General features: G+C 43.5%; 3 protein-coding genes across 4 annotated transcripts; all 3 read right to left on the bottom strand.

Annotated features, from left to right (window-relative positions):
- Positions 1-24: 24 nt before the first annotated feature.
- Positions 25-1,800, bottom strand: LOC123148234 (fructose-bisphosphate aldolase 5, cytosolic). Its single transcript, XM_044567613.1, has 3 exons — positions 1,501-1,800; positions 725-1,410; positions 25-623 (listed from the first exon to the last, which is right to left on the bottom strand). Exons 1-3 carry the CDS (start codon positions 1,526-1,528, stop codon positions 255-257), a joined length of 1,083 nt encoding a protein of 360 aa, XP_044423548.1. The 5' UTR covers positions 1,529-1,800; the 3' UTR covers positions 25-254.
- Positions 1,801-2,417: 617 nt separating this feature from the next.
- Positions 2,418-5,340, bottom strand: LOC123148235 (protein transport protein SFT2). 2 transcript variants are annotated; one of them, XM_044567615.1, is made up of 5 exons: positions 5,162-5,340; positions 4,841-5,094; positions 3,917-4,184; positions 3,069-3,173; positions 2,418-2,842 (listed from the first exon to the last, which is right to left on the bottom strand). In XM_044567615.1, the coding sequence occupies exons 2-5, from the start codon at positions 5,044-5,046 to the stop codon at positions 2,732-2,734; spliced, it is 690 nt and encodes a 229-aa protein (XP_044423550.1). In that variant the 5' UTR covers positions 5,047-5,094; positions 5,162-5,340; the 3' UTR covers positions 2,418-2,731. The 2 variants fall into 2 exon arrangements, with proteins under 2 accessions (XP_044423550.1, XP_044423549.1); XM_044567614.1 differs by lacking the exon at positions 5,162-5,340 and having other exon boundaries at positions 4,841-5,141.
- Positions 5,341-5,889: 549 nt separating this feature from the next.
- On the bottom strand, positions 5,890-18,467 carry LOC123148233 (ABC transporter B family member 28). The gene is made up of 16 exons (XM_044567612.1): positions 17,977-18,467; positions 17,704-17,891; positions 16,792-16,815; positions 15,901-16,002; positions 15,567-15,657; positions 14,677-14,777; positions 14,509-14,559; positions 10,556-10,684; positions 8,270-8,332; positions 7,916-8,174; positions 7,328-7,476; positions 7,143-7,232; positions 6,802-6,936; positions 6,664-6,720; positions 6,459-6,515; positions 5,890-6,337 (listed from the first exon to the last, which is right to left on the bottom strand). The coding sequence occupies exons 1-16, from the start codon at positions 18,398-18,400 to the stop codon at positions 6,101-6,103; spliced, it is 2,157 nt and encodes a 718-aa protein (XP_044423547.1). The 5' UTR covers positions 18,401-18,467; the 3' UTR covers positions 5,890-6,100.
- Positions 18,468-18,676: the final 209 nt, after the last annotated feature.

The raw sequence follows: 18,676 nt of genomic DNA, 5'->3' as shown, positions 1-18,676 counted from the left end.
TTTTCCATGAATCAAGCTCAAACATATACTAAAAGCATTGCATTCACACTTTCATATACCACTTATATATCATCAGTAGTTCTGGTTAAATAGGAGAAGGGGAAGGGAGAGAGAATTTAAGTACACGGTAGAAAATGAAGAGCATATATATCTGCATGCACGCACGAATCTCGGCGCAATCCATGTGCCGCGCCGTGTACACACGGGTTGCACCGAGATCCTAGGTCCGGGAATGGCGCGGGAGCGACGGTGGCCTAGTACTTGTACCCCGCGACGTGCAAGCTCTCGGACGCGGCGGCGTCCCCACCGGCGGCCGCGCCGCCGTACTTGCCGAGCGTGGCCTCGGAGTTGCCCTTGCACCGCGCGAGGAAGGTGGCCTGCGCGTCGGCGACGTTCTCCTTCTTGCCGGCCCACTTCTTGATGGTGCTCTGCTGCAGCGCCCGGCCGAAGGAGAAGGTGAGCGTCCAGGGCTTGAGCACCGGCAGCTTGTTCATGGCATCCAGGTTCTGCGTCGCCTGCTCCTCGCTCTGCCCGCCCGACAGGAACACCACCCCGGGCACCGCCGGCGGCACCGTGCGCCGCAGCGCCGCCACCGTGTACTCCGCTATCACCTCCGCGCCAACCTATGCACACAACCATTCACAGCACGATCAGCCATGCAAACGAAGACCATGAAGATCATAGTACATAACTCTGAAAGAAGTAGGGAGAGGGGGGGACGTGCCTTGGGGCTGTCGGAGCCGGGGGTGACCATGTTGGGCTTGAGGAGGGTGCCCTCGAGGAGCACCTTGTGGTCGTTGAGCGACTTGTAGACGGCGGCGAGGACGCGCTCGGTGGCGGCGGCGCAGGCCTTGATGTCGTGCGGCCCGTCGGTGAGGATCTCGGGCTCCACGATGGGGACCAGCCCGTTCTCCTGGCAGATGAGCGCGTACCGGGCCAGCCCCTCGGCGTTCTGCTTCACGGCGAGCTCGGACGGCTCGGCGCCGGGCCCGATCTTGAGCACGGCGCGCCACTTGGCGAAGCGCGCGCCGGCCTCGTAGTACTTGGCGCAGCGCGCGCCCAGGGAGTCGAGGCCCTGGGTGGTGGTCTCGCCGACGGTCCCCGCGATGTCCACGGTGCCCTTGTCCACCTTGATGCCCGGGACGACGTTGCCGGCCTTGAGGATGTCGACGAACGGGGTGCCGTCGGCGGCCGTCTGGTAGAGCGTCTCCTCGAAGAGGATGACGCCGGAGAGGTACTCCAGGGCGCCCGGCGCCGTGAAGAGCATCTCCCGCAGCGCCTGCCGGTTGGCCTCCACGTTCTCCACGTTGATGCTCGCCAGCCGCTTCCCGATGGTGCCCGTCGACTCGTCCGCCGCCAGGATGCCCTTCCCCGGCGTCGCGATGTACTTGGCCGTCTTGATCAGCTCCTCTGCGCATTTCATCATAACACAAAAACCATCAGCAAGCTGCACCACAGACTCTAAAAACACAGTAGCCAGGCGAAACACAAGGCGAGAACCTGCGTATTTCCCGACGAAGGCAGACATGGCGGCGGCGGCGAGCGTGTCGGTCAGGAGCTCCGGGACCGGCGGACCGGTGGCTGCAAAATCCAAACGCTGGGCTGCTCGGCTCGCGCTTTTTGTGAGGTGGGTGTGCGAGCTATCTGTCTCGCCTTATAAACCCCGGACGTGAGGAGGATATGCCGAGCGGGCGAGGGGGATCTGTGATGCGCGGGCCACTGGCTCGCGCGGCGCCGGTCACTCGTTGGGGGTCGGGGGGATAGGGGGGGCGAGCCGCGCCACCCAAACCGGCCTCCGCCTGCTGGCCAGACAAAAATACTAGGAATACAATTTTCGCAGCTAGGAACAGATACATGTAGACACCATGGAGGAAGATCGATCCAAGAAAAAACTGAACAAGTGGTTGTGGTGATGTGGACTTTATCCATGCAGGGTGAACGTAGGGCTGGCCGGGTTTCTGACACGACACGAATGTATCATCAGATGGTGGAGCATACATATATGTAATACAGTTTTGCTAAAGCATATCTAGATGTGCCATAAGTATTGCACATCTAAGTCCTATGTCATTGATCTTACGTTGAGATTCGTGTGGGTATTTCCTTTTTCTTTTTTCTTTATACTTGATTCATTCATTTAGATGTGCAATAACTAGAGCACATCTAGATGTGCCCTAGACACATCCTATGTAATATTTCATTTCCCCGCTCTGCCGTGGGGATATGTGGGCTGTGGTCCGGTGTACAGTGACAGAGTGAGGTGCCAACACGACGTGTAATGTTGCAGTCTACAACAATGTTTTTTCAGTATTTTCCGAGGCCTCGCAACGTGGAAGATATTTAAATTGGATATTTTGATGCACTCTAGGGCTTTGGTGTTATCGTCGTCGGATTTCCGGGAAGTTGGCAGGGTAATGTGATGTAACCAAGGGAGTACATGATACAAGATCGAATGCCAGGCATGCCGCGACGTTACAAAATTCACAAACTATCTGTCTGTCTATTATATTTCGATTCCACACGTCTCCATAAAGAACAAAGCATCTCATCGAGCATGGTTTCCATGGAATCAGTAATACTATCGGTAAGTTGGACATGCATGTATATCGGTGAACACAAGCTCCAGGGTCATCTTTGACACACTCTCTCCATGTCAAAAGCAAAAGCCAAAAAATGTTACTGAGCTGAACACAGGCTGAGACAGATGGGTGAGAGTAACTAACGGATGAACTCATCGCCTGAAGCATCTCAACACTGAGGCCACAAGGGTAGATGACAGAAACTTCATTCCAGCAGACCCGCCAGGGAAGTATGAGATGGCATAGTATACTAGCGCAAGGATCTGAAAAATAGAAGAGTTTTGTTAGCTCGAAGCTAATAGAAGTGATTGAATGCTCGGTACGCAACTGCTACCAGAGACACCAACAATGCCACAAACTGCAACTTTAAGGGGTTTGATGACCTATTCACATGCTACAAATTCACAGTTCTCTTCAAAGTTATTCCTGTTGCTAGCATGCAGAGAAGGGCAAAATAACAGCACAAGAGATTGTGGGAGAAAATTTCACCTGAAGACAAGAGAAGAAAACAGAAAGTATGTAGCTATGGAGCACCATTGACACATAGATGGTAGCAAACATGCTGCCAACAAATCCAATGGTGAAAGGTAACCTCTGTGGAAAAAATTAAAACAACTTCAGAAAATGTACCAAAAACATACTTATTTTCGAGATATAACAAAACTTAAATATATAAAATATAAGATATGAACTAATTAAATCAATAACCCAGTAAGTTCCTTATAAACTGTTGGAATAAAAAAAGTATGACATGGGAATACATAAAACCCAAAATGTGCATATTATTTTGTGAAAAGAAAGTATGTTATCATCTAAAAACACATCAATTTTAAAACAAAGAATACATTCAGTTATTCACTAAGCATGCCTTTGACATGGAACAATAAAAAACAATGCACATTCGATCTTCTGTAGAAAAGCACTTAACCATTGGCAGAAAATCATTGACAATGCATTTTTCAGGTTGATGTTTCACAACTGGATGCTCACTTGATAACATGTCAAACTATCAATGCCTCAAGGACATGCTATGTTACTGTATAAATTTGACCATACATTTTCCTTTTCTTTTGTACTTTCTTCAAAGCAGAGGAATTGTTTGATCATTACTAGAAAAATAAAAGTACAAAATGCGCTCCCAGCAAAATGTATACAATATACAACATATATAGCTTAACTAATATCTTCAAGGAGAGAATTGGATGGAAACAATCTAATATGTGCAGTTTGTGGTAAAATAGAAATTATCAAAAGACAGAAGAAAACAGCACAAGTTTTGTTGAACAGTGCTTCCCAGGAATGGTGCTTATTTAAGGACAAGGAAAATGAACTGATACCTCTCTGGAAATCATATGAAAGAGCTGATTCTTGGGCCCTTTCAATGCAAAGAAAGATCCAATGATGAAGGCACATCCCATAGTGAAACAGATCGCAAACTTTTGAGGCATTATTACCATGACTGGCAGGAATATTGTGAACGCGATGAAAACTAGGAAAATGCCGCTGGCAAGAAAAAGGCCGAAATACATGAGAGATTTGCCAGATGGAACACTGCTTGTTGAGGACTGGAAGCTGCCAGGGAACCCTCTAACTCCTTTAGATACCCTGGAGAGAATAGAATGGCAAGGCAATCAGCATTCAGCAAAAACTAAACAGTTAAAAGAAAGGTTAACTAGAGGTTTGGTCAATGCCATCTTTTACGATTGTTCCTCTAGTTAATCTTGAAGAGCTGTGGCGATGTTTAGCCTTTCAAATTGCTTTAGAGCTAACAATCAACAAATGGCTTTCATATGTATGAGGTATGACTCTAAGCAGCTCGCCATTACAACATGAATCACGATGGTGACTTGCCAAAACATAGATTCCTTGATTGTCTATATACCTAATAAGCGACTAATTCAGCCCAACACCTTGCTCCTGACTAACGATCCTCAATCACGATTTGAGATAACCGGAGGAAATACAGTGCTGGCTAAGAATGATCTAATTGGCCAATGCTAAGAAGCTATTTTACAATACTAGCTATGGAGCAAAAGCCTGCGCAAATTCTCTTCACATGCAAGCGATGTAACCAAAAACAAACAGCACCGAAGCAGTCTCGATCCACATGGAGGCGATCCGGGAAGCGCTACGCTACTACAGTAACAATTTATTCATGGCACCGGTAGTTAAGCTTGGCTGGGGAGAATCCACCGCACCCCGATTCACTCGCGCAAACCCTAGGAGGAGGCGGAGCGACGACGAGAGGGGGGCTTGCTTACACGCCGAAGGTGCCGGTGACGCGGTCGTTGGCGGAGCGGACGGCGGCCTCGATGTCGATCCCGAATCCTCCGCCGACGTCCTCCTCGGCGGAGCGGGCGGCGGCGTAGGAGTTCCATTCCGCGAGCAGAGACGGCGGCGGCTGCGAAGACGCCGCCGACGAGGAGAAGGAGGGCGAGGGCCCGGAGCCGGAGAACCACGCCTGCATCTCGGGCCCACGCCGCCGGGGAGGAGTAGAGACGGCCGGAAATGTGGCCTGTTTACTTGTTGTTGTTATTACGAACCCCTCAAAAAATTATTATTTTTTGTTACGATTTGCTCACCTAAACGATTTGTTTTAGCTGGGGTGCGAGAGCCTTCCCTTGCCGGTGTGGACCGCCCTGGCCTCGCTCGCAAGCTCCGAACCCATCCTATCTGCGCTCCCTTTTCCAGTTAGTCGTGCCTGGCCATCGCCGTTGACCTCGACGCGGCCGCGGTCTGTGTTGTGTGATTTGGACATATGACAGAGGAAGAAGAAAAGTGGGGAGACAAGATGAGTGGCTTACAAGTGGGACACTCGTCCACCTCAGCCGGTCAAATGTCCATTTGGATTAGTCTTCGCCACATAACCCCGTAAACGGACCCGACTGGTCGGTTTTGCTGTTTTCATGAGCTTATCCGGCGGATCAGTGCTACGCGTTATTGATTAAACTAAAAAAATGATGCCTCGGCATGAGCTGTCCCAAATGTGATACCAACTTGGTTATACCAACTTGGTTACCCTAGCTCACAAGGTTGTTATGTGTAATTTCCTCTCAGCATGCAGACCCGTGTTCCAAGCTACTCCCTCCGTCTCAAAATAGATGACCCAATTTTGTACAAAATTGGGTCATCTATTTTGGAACGGAGGGAGTACCAAGCAGTGTCCTCCATCACTTCCTATCTTAGTTAGGTCTGGCTAGGCTGAGCATTGCGTAGAATGGCAATGGGGTTAGACTAATAGCGCACACAGCAAACCACTCCAATATACCTAGTGATGATCAGCTCACACTGACTCTTGAAACAAAACTTCTTTTCTGCTTCACTGTAAACACATTGCACTCGATGAGGACTCAGACAATACAGAGTGCTCTATTCTTGTTTGAGTTTCACTTTTGTTACATGCATGATTAATGTATAATTTCGTAAATCTTCTACAACCTTTAATCTTTGTTTCATGTATTTCGCAAACTGGTTGCAGCCTATAACATCGTGTGTGGAACAAAAAAATGTTAGCAAGGCGTTTACTCAAAGGCAAGCCTTTGCGTGCCTACAAGTGCTGCATAACTGCCTCCCTTGGCGACCAATTCCGCGTGCGTCCCAAGTTCCATGATCTTGCCATCTGAGCAAACGGCGATTCGGTGCGCGTTTTGCACGGTGCTCAACCTGTGGGCGATCACCAAAGAAGTCCTGCCCTTCATCAAGAGATCGAGAGCTTCCTGCACAAGCCGCTCACTAGTTGTGTCCAGTGCACTTGTAGCCTGTAAATAGCACGAGTTCCTTGAGTGAACATAAGGAGAGTCATCCCAACAAAATTTGCACAAAAGGATTATTATCTCATGCAGCCTGCACGGTACACAAGGTTCAGTTTCTGCGAGGTACCTCATCAAGTATTAGAAAAGGAGCATTTTTCAGAAGAGCTCGGGCAATTGCAATTCTCTGTAAAGCAACAGAAGAAGTGTCATTCATTCAGTTTCAATAAATTGACAGTAGTTAGGAGAAAGCACCGATGATGTTATTCCTTTATTAGAGGAATAATATTGTCATCCATTCATTCATCAACTCAAATATTAAGATTGCAAATTACCTGTCTCTGTCCCCCACTTAGGAGACTACCTCGTTCTCCAACAAGAGTATCATAGCCCTGAATTGCAAATAAATGAGATAATGGGTATGGGTATATCATCGGACATAAGAGACTATAACTAGCGCCAGGCTGTCATACCTGTGGAAGCGAGATGATGAATTCATGAGCATTGGCAGCTTTAGCAGCTTTTATTATCTCATCCTTGGAGACAACGTCATCCGGAAGACCATAAGCAATGTTTTCCCCAACAGATGCCGAGAATAGGACAGGGTCCTGATATTTTCATACGAAAAAGAATTAATATAATTGCTATCTTTGAGATAGTATATTTTGTATCGCTTATTTACTGTAATTGTGGAATAATTGCCGACAAAATCTAGCAGTTCAAATGAATCAATGGGGATAACTGATACTTGTGTGCTACTATGAACTAGTGACAAATGGCATGAAAAGATAGGTGCTTTGGTATACAAGTGTACCTGATTCACTAGGGATACAATTTGAGACCATTCTCTTTTATCAAATATACGAATGTCTTCCCCTGCCACCGTGATTCGGCCTTGAGTAGGCTGCAAGATCGGAACAAATCTATAATGTTGCTACATTCATGAAACACAAGTAGACAACAGTAATGTTTGCTATGGATATGTACAGCGGTACTTACCTCATAGTACCGCGCTAAAAGTTGCACCACTGTACTTTTCCCAGCACCACTAGAGCCAACAAGTGCAGTGACTTTTCCACACTCAATTACAAGATCAAGCCCATTTAAGACATCCACATCAGATCTCAGTGGATAGGAGAAATGAACATCTGCCAGATATATGAGTATCAGTTGTATGCCAGTGGTCAACGATGTCATGTGGATTTTGTGCTAGCAGTAAGACAACTTTTGGACATCTCAAGAAACAAACTCAAAAGGAAAACCATTGAGCTACTCTCCTTAAAGTTAAACAGACTCAAAAAATTATCAGAAAAACATACCCCCATCAAATTATGTTTTCAACACAAATAAGTGAAACCTGAGGACGCCATGGCAAGCTTATTACAGAACATAGACTACATTACAAATAAAGTCAAACCTGAAACTTAATCTTAGAAAAATAAGCTCCACATTCACATTTCACAATATGGAAATAATAATAATGGAATATAGCAGATGGTAATGCATCATATGGAAATTATATGGATCTGTGTAATATGGAGGAAACTCCTGCATTAATTGAATAAATATTTAAAACGAGAATCCTACCTTCCAGGTGAATGTCTCCAGACCAGGCTAGATCACTACAGCTGCTTGAAGATTTCAGTGCTGACATGTAATGTGTGTTAACAGTGCCGTTTTCATGCACTCTAGCATTAGAATCTTCAGGTTCTTTATTGTCAAGTTCTTTCGCTAAACCATATGCAAGTGAATCATCAATGTCCTTTGCTGACAGAACAGAATTTATTCTCTCTATTGAAGCAAATGTCCCACGCAGATCACCAAGGGTATTAACAGCTCCTTGAACCTAAAATACATGTTTTTATCTTGTACCTATATATGTGCAATAAACAACAAATGGAACTACAATAAAATACTCAATAAGCAAGATTTGCTACTTACAGCAAAGGTCAGTGTGAATGTGTAACCAATAAAAGATGCCATTGTTCCAATAGACAACTTGCCCTGAAATAGTAAAATAATCATATTCTTCTGATTCCAACCAGACAATACAAGCCTCATCGCACACACGAAATTCATAACACGAATGAACATGCATGCTGATGAGTGAAAGCGTAAAGCCAAGCCAAGCTGTTGTGTGCATGTATCTTGGATACACATAAAATGTGTTCTCGAAGCAAGACAAATGAATAATCGCAAAAAAAAGAAGACAAATGAATGATTTGTGTACAGAATCAGTTTCAGCAGCAGAAGCTTACATGGTGCTAAGGCACTTTTGAATTGATTAATTTTAGGATGAAGCAAGTAATGTTATTTGTGAAATGACATATTTCAGCAGTGTAAAATTATGGCTAGGAACACCATGTTAAACCTAAAAGACAATGAGAAAATTGTTTATATTTTATTTTTAAAACTAAAGGTCAAAATGGAAGAGAAACTTGTAAATATTGGTGCTAAAGTCTAGCACCGCACTATGCTTGTTGCTAGTGCTTGTAACACCCCAACCACTCACAGACTGGCACCAGTTACTCCTGGCTATCATCCTCTAGGCTCTAGACTGGTCACAGAGGGGAACTTCCCTGGTCGGTCACCCATCTCCAAATTACTCCGAGCCAAGCACATTTAACTCAGAGGTTCTTAGGAGATGAGCTTCCAGAAAAGAAGATCCGTCTTGTTGATATGAGTAGTACTATCAGTCCTTTAAGCTAGGATGCCACAGTGGTGTCAAAGAGATTAGCCAAAGTTCCAAACTACTCCCTCTGTAAACTAATATAAGAGTGTTTAGATCACTATTTTAGTGATCTAAACGCTCTTATATTAGTTTACAGAGGGAGTACTAGTAACCCGCTCAATAGTGAATGTCTTTTCCTTTCTTTCTTTCTCTTTCTTTCTTTCTTTATAACAAACTACTGGCTACTGGTAAGCAGTAAACCACTCAAAAATAAAAACAGTGCAAACAGCTCAAGCTATGTAGAAGGCTCCAATGTTGTAGATGATTTAGTGTTGTATACAGTAAGAAGTTAGACATCCTAAGGTCCACGGTAAGTGGTTGGATTACATCCTCAGCCAATAAAATTGTACATGTGTCTAATATATTCTCCATTTATGGAATCCCTCTGCCAAAGCTTTGTCCGTGTTATAAGAGCAAAAAGCACAGCATGCCAGAAAATGGCAAGGAATACTCCCCCCCCCCCCCTTTGCTCCCCAGGATGGCATAGAACCTTGGCGTGGTTGGTTGAGGTCATGGGAAGGAATATAATGGAATGGTTCTGTTTTCTGAGGCGATTCCCATGTTTGGTCGAGGTTTGGAATGGAACCGACGTCTCACGTGACAGCGCACCTGAGAAAAATCTCACTGCTTGCCCGATTGAGAGAGGGGGCAAATGACTTAACCCTCACACATTTCTTTCTCCCCATCTTTCCTGTCTTGGCGGGCATGGCGGTGGCGGATCAAATCCTGCACGGCGAAGCGGCAGCAGCAGGCAGCGACACCTGTTCCGGCTCGTTTCAGAATCTCCACCATCCAAGCAGCGCCAAGCAGCAACGGCACGTTGGCGGGAACCAGAGCAGAGCAGTGGCGGCCAGACCGTCTCCCTCCCTGTCTCTCAAGTGGCGGCGGCTGGAGCTTGGGCACGGCCGGCGTTGGTTGTGGCAGGTCATGGCCGACTGCTGCTGGGTTGTGGTGATTCTGGCGCACATCATCGATGCGAGCGGGCAAGCTAGCAAGATCAGGATGGATGCAACACATTGTTCGGTGCCTGGCTGATTAAGTTGTGACATGATCTATTTTGTGATAGAATGTACGTATGTCTTTCGCATGTTATACACACATTGGTCGTTTACTGCTCGTGTGTGTGCAACTTATGATCAAGTGTTGAGTACAGATAAAATATAACTAAATTTTGAATAATTACAGCTAAAAATGCAAGTGAGTTAATGTGAAAATTTATAAATACAACAGAGATAACCTCACCATTCCTATACGGAAGGTAAATTGAATCAAATTCACCCTATTCTATCTCCCCAACCAAATGCCGAGACAGAACCATTCCATCTCGTTGCATCTAACCATGAGTCCATGACATTCCATTCCACTTGGTTCCTCAACCAAACACACTCTTACTGTATTACATAACTAAACAGCAGCAGTTGCAATCTTTAGAGAAGAGTATTGCATGTCAGGCAATTGTAATTAGTATCTTATACACAATGTATTCAGAGGCTTACCGCACTGACTTTGCTTCCACCAAGAATGTAAAGTGCCATTAGGGAAATATAAACTACCACTCGAGTCAATGACTCATTGGCAGCTTTCAGCACTCCTAGCTTTGTGCCGCTATTTTGAAAAGAAAGTGCCTATCAAACAAAAAAGAATGTGTTAACAAGGTAAGAAAGCCTGTGTTACCAGCATAACGTCAGTATAAGAATATAACCGCCAAAAGGAATAATCAAACACCGCAATACTCTGCAAAAGAAACACTCTATAGTCCCATTGAGGAGCCTGTTTGCTATGCTTCTTGAGTTTGGCCAGGGCTTCTCCTTAGGGAAGTTTGGTCAGCGTTTAGGTTCATTAGATCACTTCAGTCTTCAAATTAATATCTGCTATTCTACTCTTGTGACTGTGAGTACAATCAGGGCAGGCCCTGACATATCGCGGGGGGGGGGGGGGGGGGCAGGGCAAGACAATAACTCAAGGCCTTTCCTATGAACTGTAAAAATACTTTCCATTTATACACCATAGAAGTTGGTTGTCACAAAACATTGAAAAAAAGTAGATAAACAAACTCTAATGATAGGTTAACCTGGTAAAAAAACAATCGTAGTCTTAATGAGCACTCCCTCCTTCAAATAATAATCTTGCAGAAGGCTTAATTAGTCCATTGACCTATCTTCTGTATTAGTTGTGACAACCTGAAAAAATTTCGCTAGGCTTTTAGGCGAGGCTTGTGTGGATGTTGTTTGGTACACCAGGATCCGAGTAGCGTGTGCTCCCTTTATTTAAAAACTACAAAAGAAAATTTTAAAAATCCAAAAAACAAAATAATAATGCATCTAAATAATAGAAGGAACTATGTGTCTTTTAGTTCATGTGAAGAAAATAGTGATTGTAGTATGCATGAAAATAAAAAAATGGGGAGCCAAAGAAAGCAGGCTCAGGTGATTCAGAGCATAATTGGTTTGCTGCCAAAAATTGGCATGCCAATGTTTGGCATTGTGCCAAATATTGGCAACTACTTGGTTGGCTACGAGTTGTTTTGCCTCTTCACATAAAGTTGCCAATAGTTGGCAATTCTCGGTATTGCCAATAGTTGGCAGTGCCAACATTTGGCAAGCCAAATATTGGTAGCAAACCAATTATGCTCTCAAACTTTTATGTTTCATTTTAGTGTGCAAATGCCACAAAAATAAATGGTATGATACTTAACTTTTAGACATATTACTCACATCGGTATGAGTCTTTTTTCAATAAAAGAAGAAGAACCCCTCTTGTTAGAGACAGTGGTAAGTGCTCCGAAGCTTTCTTATGCTCTACCCAGGCATGTGCGTGTTGTTTTTTGCAAAGAAAAAGGAGAGCGGACCAGGTGGCCTTTGTTCTGTACGAGCAAAGCTATTGCTGCCGATTCACTGTCATTTTCACTTGAGTAAATAGGCCCTTGGCTCTAAGAGATAGCTCAGTTGGGCCCCCTGAGGTTTAGGGGTCCAGGGTGGTCGCCCTAGCTACCCTGCCCCAGGGACGGGCCTGAGTACAATGAGTTATTTTTCATGCGGTCATAAGATTGTGTTAAGTAGATCGTAAATTTTGTAGAAGCAGGCGTAATTTTACAAATGTGATGGTGGATAGTAAAATCATAACTTCTGCTGTAGAATTTTGGATCATAAATTCACTTAGAAATTATTGTAACTCTTTTCACAAACTATCAGGCATATATATGCGTAGAAACCCTATTCTAAGCATGAGTGTAGAATAGCTTATTCTATGACCCTAGTAAAAAGTGTACAAAATATATTAAACTAGTGTACAAAATTTAGTAATTTTTAGAATAATGTAGTAAATTAGTGACTTAGATAGTAAAAAAATCATTTTGGAATTACTACCTTTTATACACAGTTTTACTAGATTTTATAAATAGTTTGTATATGTATGAAACTACTTCAAGGAGCTACAGTTTACCACTATTTTGAATCAAAGAACTTAGGGCCTCCTTTGGTTCCAGGTAGGGTAGGAAAATTATAAGGAATAGAAAAGGTCATAGGAAAGGAGCATGACATGCATCTCGAATCCTATGAGTAGGAATAGAAAGGAGATGTCCTTTGTTCACATCATAGATTTTTTCCATTGAGTCTAGGGCTAACATGTTTTATTTTCCTATTGAAATGTGGAGGATAGGAAGATTTCCTTCATAGGAAATATGATTCCATTCCTACAACCAAAGAGCCCTCTATAGAATTTTCCAAAAAATCCTACCTATAAAATTCCTGGTACAAATTTTCAAACAAAGGAGCACTTCTTATTCATTGAATGGGTCCTAGAAGTGACAACCAGCCCACTTGCAAACTTGCATAAGCCCCCGTTGGCGAGCACGCTACCAGTGCAACATAACCGGGCGGGAGTAGCTTACTGACTAAGGACACACGAGTGCATCTCCTCATAGTACACAACAGGAGATGGGACCATTGCCCCCAGACATGCCCTCGTGCTGCGAGATGTGAACCATTGATGCTGGCCTTAGTGGGTTTGGGACGATGCATATGGTTGATGCTTTGGAGGGGATTGAATGTGCCAAGGTCTTATGTGGATCTACAGGTGGGCTATAACTGTTAGGACCGGTTGGAATTAAATTGTGGTTGATTCTCATAATCCCGATTGCTCGCTCAGCTTTTTCCTAATTTACCATTTGGCTTGTTATAGTTATATTATGTTTCCATGTATAGCCTGTATATTTTCCCCGCAGTATAAGGGGTTCCGTGCATATATATACACACACACACTGGCCATTGGCCCCCAAGTATTTTTTTTCACCCATGGAGCTCAATGCTCACCTCTGTGCTTCTTATGGTGACCCCTTGTATGATCCGACACGTTATCGCCATCTTGTTAGGAGTCTTGTCTATCTAGCTGTCACTCATCCGCATATCCCCTATCACGTCCATATTTTGAGTCAGTTTGTTTCTGCTCCCACTTCGGTTCACTATAGTTACCTTCTTTGTGTTCTCCGATATCGTGGCACGATCTCTCACCGTCTTTTCTTTCCCCACTCCAGTTTGTCACAGCTTCACATCTATTCGGATGCTACACAGCTTCACATCTATTCGGATGCTACGTGGGCTAGTGATCCCTTGGATAACCGTTCACTTTCTGCTTACTGTTTTTCTTGCTGGTTCTCTCATTGCCTGGAAGACAAAGAAACAAATTGCAGTTTCCCGTTTGAGCGCAGAGGCTGAGTTGTGAGCTATGGCTCTTTTGACGGCATAGGTGACTTGGTTACCGGGGTTACTTCAGGAGTTTGGCGTTTCTTCTGTCACTACACCTACCCTGCTCTTGTCAGATGGTACATGTACTATTAGTATTGCACGTGACCCTGTGAAGCATGAGCTCACCATGCATTTTTTTTGTGTGTGTTGTTTTGCATGACAATTTTATTGCTCTTCAGTATGTATATTCCGAGTTACAGTTGCAAATTTCTTTACGATGGCCCAGATTAAAGTGCAGCATGGACTTCATCTCTTCAAACTCAGTGTTGTGGATCCACCTTCAGTTTGAGAGAGAGAGAGGGGGGGGGGGGGGTGTTAGAGTTATATTATGTTTCCATGTAGCTTGTATAGTTTCCCCGTAGTAATAAGGGGCTTCCTGCATATTTTCCACCTGTGCATTGTATATACATAATGGCCTTTGGCCCCCTGTAAATACAAGTTACTATTTCCTTAACAGCAGACATTTAGAGAGTTGTTATTCTTATGGTTGTAGTTTTCGCTCGGATCATTACTTTGTAATTTTTAATTTTATCTATTATATAGAACAGGCAAAAGGAACATTGAGAACGTCATTATTTCTACAGGCTGTAGTTTCTGTTTGGATCCTTTCTTTGGAATCTGATACAAAGAAACAACTATGGCCAGTAGAATAATGACGGTCCCCGCTGTTTCCATGAAAAAAGAAGTCCGTAAGTGACGTGACATACCAAGTTGTCAAACATAGAAATTTGTCGTTTCTCGCCACCAAATGACCTAACCTGCATATGTATTTTTTAGTTAAACAAGGATAATCCAAACAGTAAAGCATGTGTCTAATAGAACCATATTAAAGTTCAACAGAAGTTCAAATAAGCATTCTGACAAAGTGTACTCACAGTACGGATGGCTGAAAATGTTTCTGACACGCAGTCTGATATATGAGCTTGGACAATTCCGTAAGATTTAAAGGTGGGGACAGTTGACCTCTTGAAAATAGCTGGTTAGAAAAATTACCTTGTCAAAGGCGATATGTAAATCATTCAAAACCAAATCGCCTAATTACAACCCTAGGGAAAAAATTATGGGGAAAAGAACTCAAAATTATTCAATACAATTAATTTCCTAGAAAACGAAGTTCACTTATTCAAGACCTAAGAAGCAAAGTCTTGGAAGCCTATTAAATGTGGTGATCATCTGTGACAAAAATAAATTATTAAAACACAAACATCAAAAGAAAAAAACAATTTTATATTTCAAAGGCACAAATTATCTCGTGGCTGCCTTTAAAAACCAAATAATTCAACGCACGATCAGTTGGCAGTTGGCACTCAATTATTCATCATTCTAACAAAAGCTCTATACTAACGTGGTTTGAGAACTCGTAGGGAACACATAAATAGAAATAATTTTCATTAGCTAGGGAACACATAAATAGAAAGAATTTTCATTAGCTGAACACAAAGGACATTCAAGCTTTTGAGCATATGACATACATGTTACTTTTAAGAGAAATCACAAATCTAATACCAAGATTATATTCAGGTTCTTCAGAGGCTCAAAACAAAATTTTAAAAGGTAAAAGATACAAGGGATAAGCCTCCAAACATAGGTCCTTATAGCAATCCTGTTATGGTTATTTACCACAAATAATAGCCCATTTTCAATACATACTTTAACATTTCCAAATGATGAAAACTACTCTAGCAATCTGAAGGAAATGTCATACATAGTAAAAAGCATAAACAACAAAGGACATGCCCCACACATATAGCTTTCAGAAAATTACCAACTATTACAGAGACAGAGACTATGAGGAGTCCTAGAACAGGAGCAAGCTCAGTGGATAATGTGAAAAGTATACACAGTGTACCAGTGATCTGAAAATAGAATAGAAAATTATGAGGCCAGCATGAGACAGAGTGCAAGCAAGTAAGATCATTAAATTAATATCAAGTACATGATATGAATGAAATAGTAGGCTACGTGTGAACAATGGTTAGAACTGAAGAGGGTAGTTAAGAGCATTACAATTAGCCCTGAGAGATTATGTAATTATACCGATCAAACTCTTAGCATTTAGCAGCATCAAGCTTACATTCTCATAATGTAAAATTTCTTGCCTCAGAGAATGCCCTTAACCCACGATCTCTTGATATGTTGTCACTTACTACACCCTTCAAAGAACCTAAATCAGATGTCAACAATCCAGTTAACTCGCCGACCTGCCATAAATGATATTAAGATATCTGCACCAACACATGAAGCAGACTAATTACTGCCAATTTATTGAGACAACCACAACAATATATCACCATTCTCCTATGCTCTCTTGTAAGGTACATAGAAATAAGTGTCTATGACTGACACTAAAGTTAAGTAACACAAATCCGTAAAAACATCATGGTATAACTTGCTAGAGATGAAATAATGGAATAGCTTGTTGGCATCTACTAACTAGTTTGTCAGTACTCAGAACATAGGTGTGCATCTATCAAGACATCTTTTGGTTCACATAATTTTAGGAGAAGAATGCCTTTCTACAAAAGTGTACACAGTACAATTTTATGACAGACCAAACTAAATCATGTTCTCTGTACAATGATTTTTAAACATAAATAAAAAAGATATTTTCTCTTTCCTAAGCTATATTCACAAAATGTGTAACTAATAAAGTGAAAAATCCCATGCAACATTTGCTCAGTAAACTTTTTTGTACTGAAATGTGGTTCTTAATTAACTTCAATAAACCGTGTACCATGCTTTAACATATACACACACCGAACAGCCTAAATTTAATTCTATTACTTTCATGGTTGAATAATAGTCACATGTCAAAATTGAAAATTTAACATCTTACCAGATATTATATGAACAAGCGACATTTAATTTCCTCCCGTTGTATCATTTAACAGTACGACAAAGTTTTTTAATTGGATGGGAAACTTGAAGTTTATGGTTGACATGTTTTTCTCCAAGTAATAATCATGGACATTGTATGTCAACTGGCATACCTTGTGACGATCAAAAAATACCATCTGCAAGAAAAGAAAAGGGCATTTATTACCAGTTAAATAACATAATGTGCATATGAGAAGTAGTATAAAATTGTTTAGTATGACAGATTGGCACAAGACGGACTTGTATAAAAACGTAACCATTACCAAAAGAAAAGGAGCAATGAGACTGCATAGCAAAGGAGTTTAGCAGGTTATGAGCTTAATGTATCACTTCCGTGCAGATTAATTAGTTTATTACACTTCATGGTGCATGGCCATAGAGAGATAAAACCATATCACATCACAGCATGCACCTGTGTCAATTCTAGTCCTTATAACTCCATCGTGTACAATGCCTATAGCAGAGTCGACTGACTCAACATAAATACTTGCAGCTATCTTGCTGCCACCTCTAAGGTGCATCAGATGCTGCAGTAAAACCGTACCAAGAGCTGGTTCAGCCTAGGAATGGAATAGCATTCATGAACCATTTCATCATAATGCTAAGATAATTTCATAGTTATTGTGTATTAGATGTTTAAAGTAACAAAGGAATGTCAGACAAATCTGTTGGCAGCAATAGTGAACAATCAACATATTTGCATATGTACTGGAATCACCAGCCCCTTAGCAGTGGTCAAAATTCTCATCACCGAAACACTACTGGTACAATGGCACTTAATGCTTCCAATTCAGCACAACTACGAACTAAATCAGCCGCACAGACCACAGATGTGATAACAACAGCAACCTAACAAAATAGCAAACATAAATCTACTGCAATAGCTGGAAAAGCACACCAAACATGCTTAGCTAAATTCAATAACAACATAACAGCAATACACCAAGCAATCAAAGATGTCATGCGAAGTACTTCCACCTGCAAGCTTGGCAGCAGCGACTACAGCGTTATGCTCTAACATTTACCTTTTGGATCAGAATCCTCCGAAATATCTGGCTCCGCAGTCTCCCCATCACTTTCTCCCAGACCACCGTCATGTTGATCACGAAGACGATGGTAAATATCGGCTCCAGCGTGTATAATACCGCGATTTTGGACAAGAGCCTCGTTAGGGGCTCGGACCCCCTCCCTATCAGGGTTTCGAAGAACCTCCCTGTGCGAACATCCAACCACCACATTTCAGAAACAGGCCAGCATCCATCCCATCGACAGAGGGGGGCCTGAAGGCTGAAGCATACCTGAGAAGAGCGGCATGGAGAGGGTGCAGGTCGTGCACGCGAGGAGCGCGGCGAGGGAGATCGCTAGGCGGGCCTTGTGCTGCGACAGGAGGGCCCAGACGCCGGCCCAGGTGATGGCGTCAGTTGAGGAGATGGCGGCGGCCACATCGGCAGCTGCCTCCGCGGCGTCGAAGGAGGGGGACTGGTAGGCGTCGGGGCCGGGCGCCGGCGCCGAGATGTACGCGTGGGGCGGGCGGCCCAGGCGGAGGCAGCGGCGTCGGCCGGAATCGGGAACGTGGGACGTGGCGGGGAGGTAGGGGAGGCGGCTGGGGCGAGGGTTGACGATGGGGACGGAGGGGCTGAGGAGGAAGCGGCTGCGGCGAGGGTTCGGGGCGGGGCGGGAGGGGCTGGAGGGGAGGCGCATGCTCCAGCTGGAGAGCGCCATGGCTTCCCCGCTTTCCCTTTTCCTGGTGGAGTTTTGGCCCTTTTTTTGTGCGTGTTTGTGGAGATGGAAGGCGGGGGAGAGTGGGGCGGAGAGGACAGCACCATAGATAACGGATAGTTCGGGTTGAAGGGATGTTTGGCATTTGAGTTAATACCACTATTCATACATAAACTTGTAGGGGTGGGAATAGTTTCATAAAAAACTAAAAAAACCCACAAAACTAGCCCTCCAACTTGTCTGCTGTAACAAATTCATACAAAACAACTGTGGATGCGA

The sequence above is a fragment of the Triticum aestivum genome, chromosome 7A, assembly GCF_018294505.1.
Source record: "Triticum aestivum cultivar Chinese Spring chromosome 7A, IWGSC CS RefSeq v2.1, whole genome shotgun sequence".
NCBI lineage: Eukaryota > Viridiplantae > Streptophyta > Magnoliopsida > Poales > Poaceae > Triticum > Triticum aestivum.
This window is presented reverse-complemented; position numbering and strand designations above follow the sequence as displayed.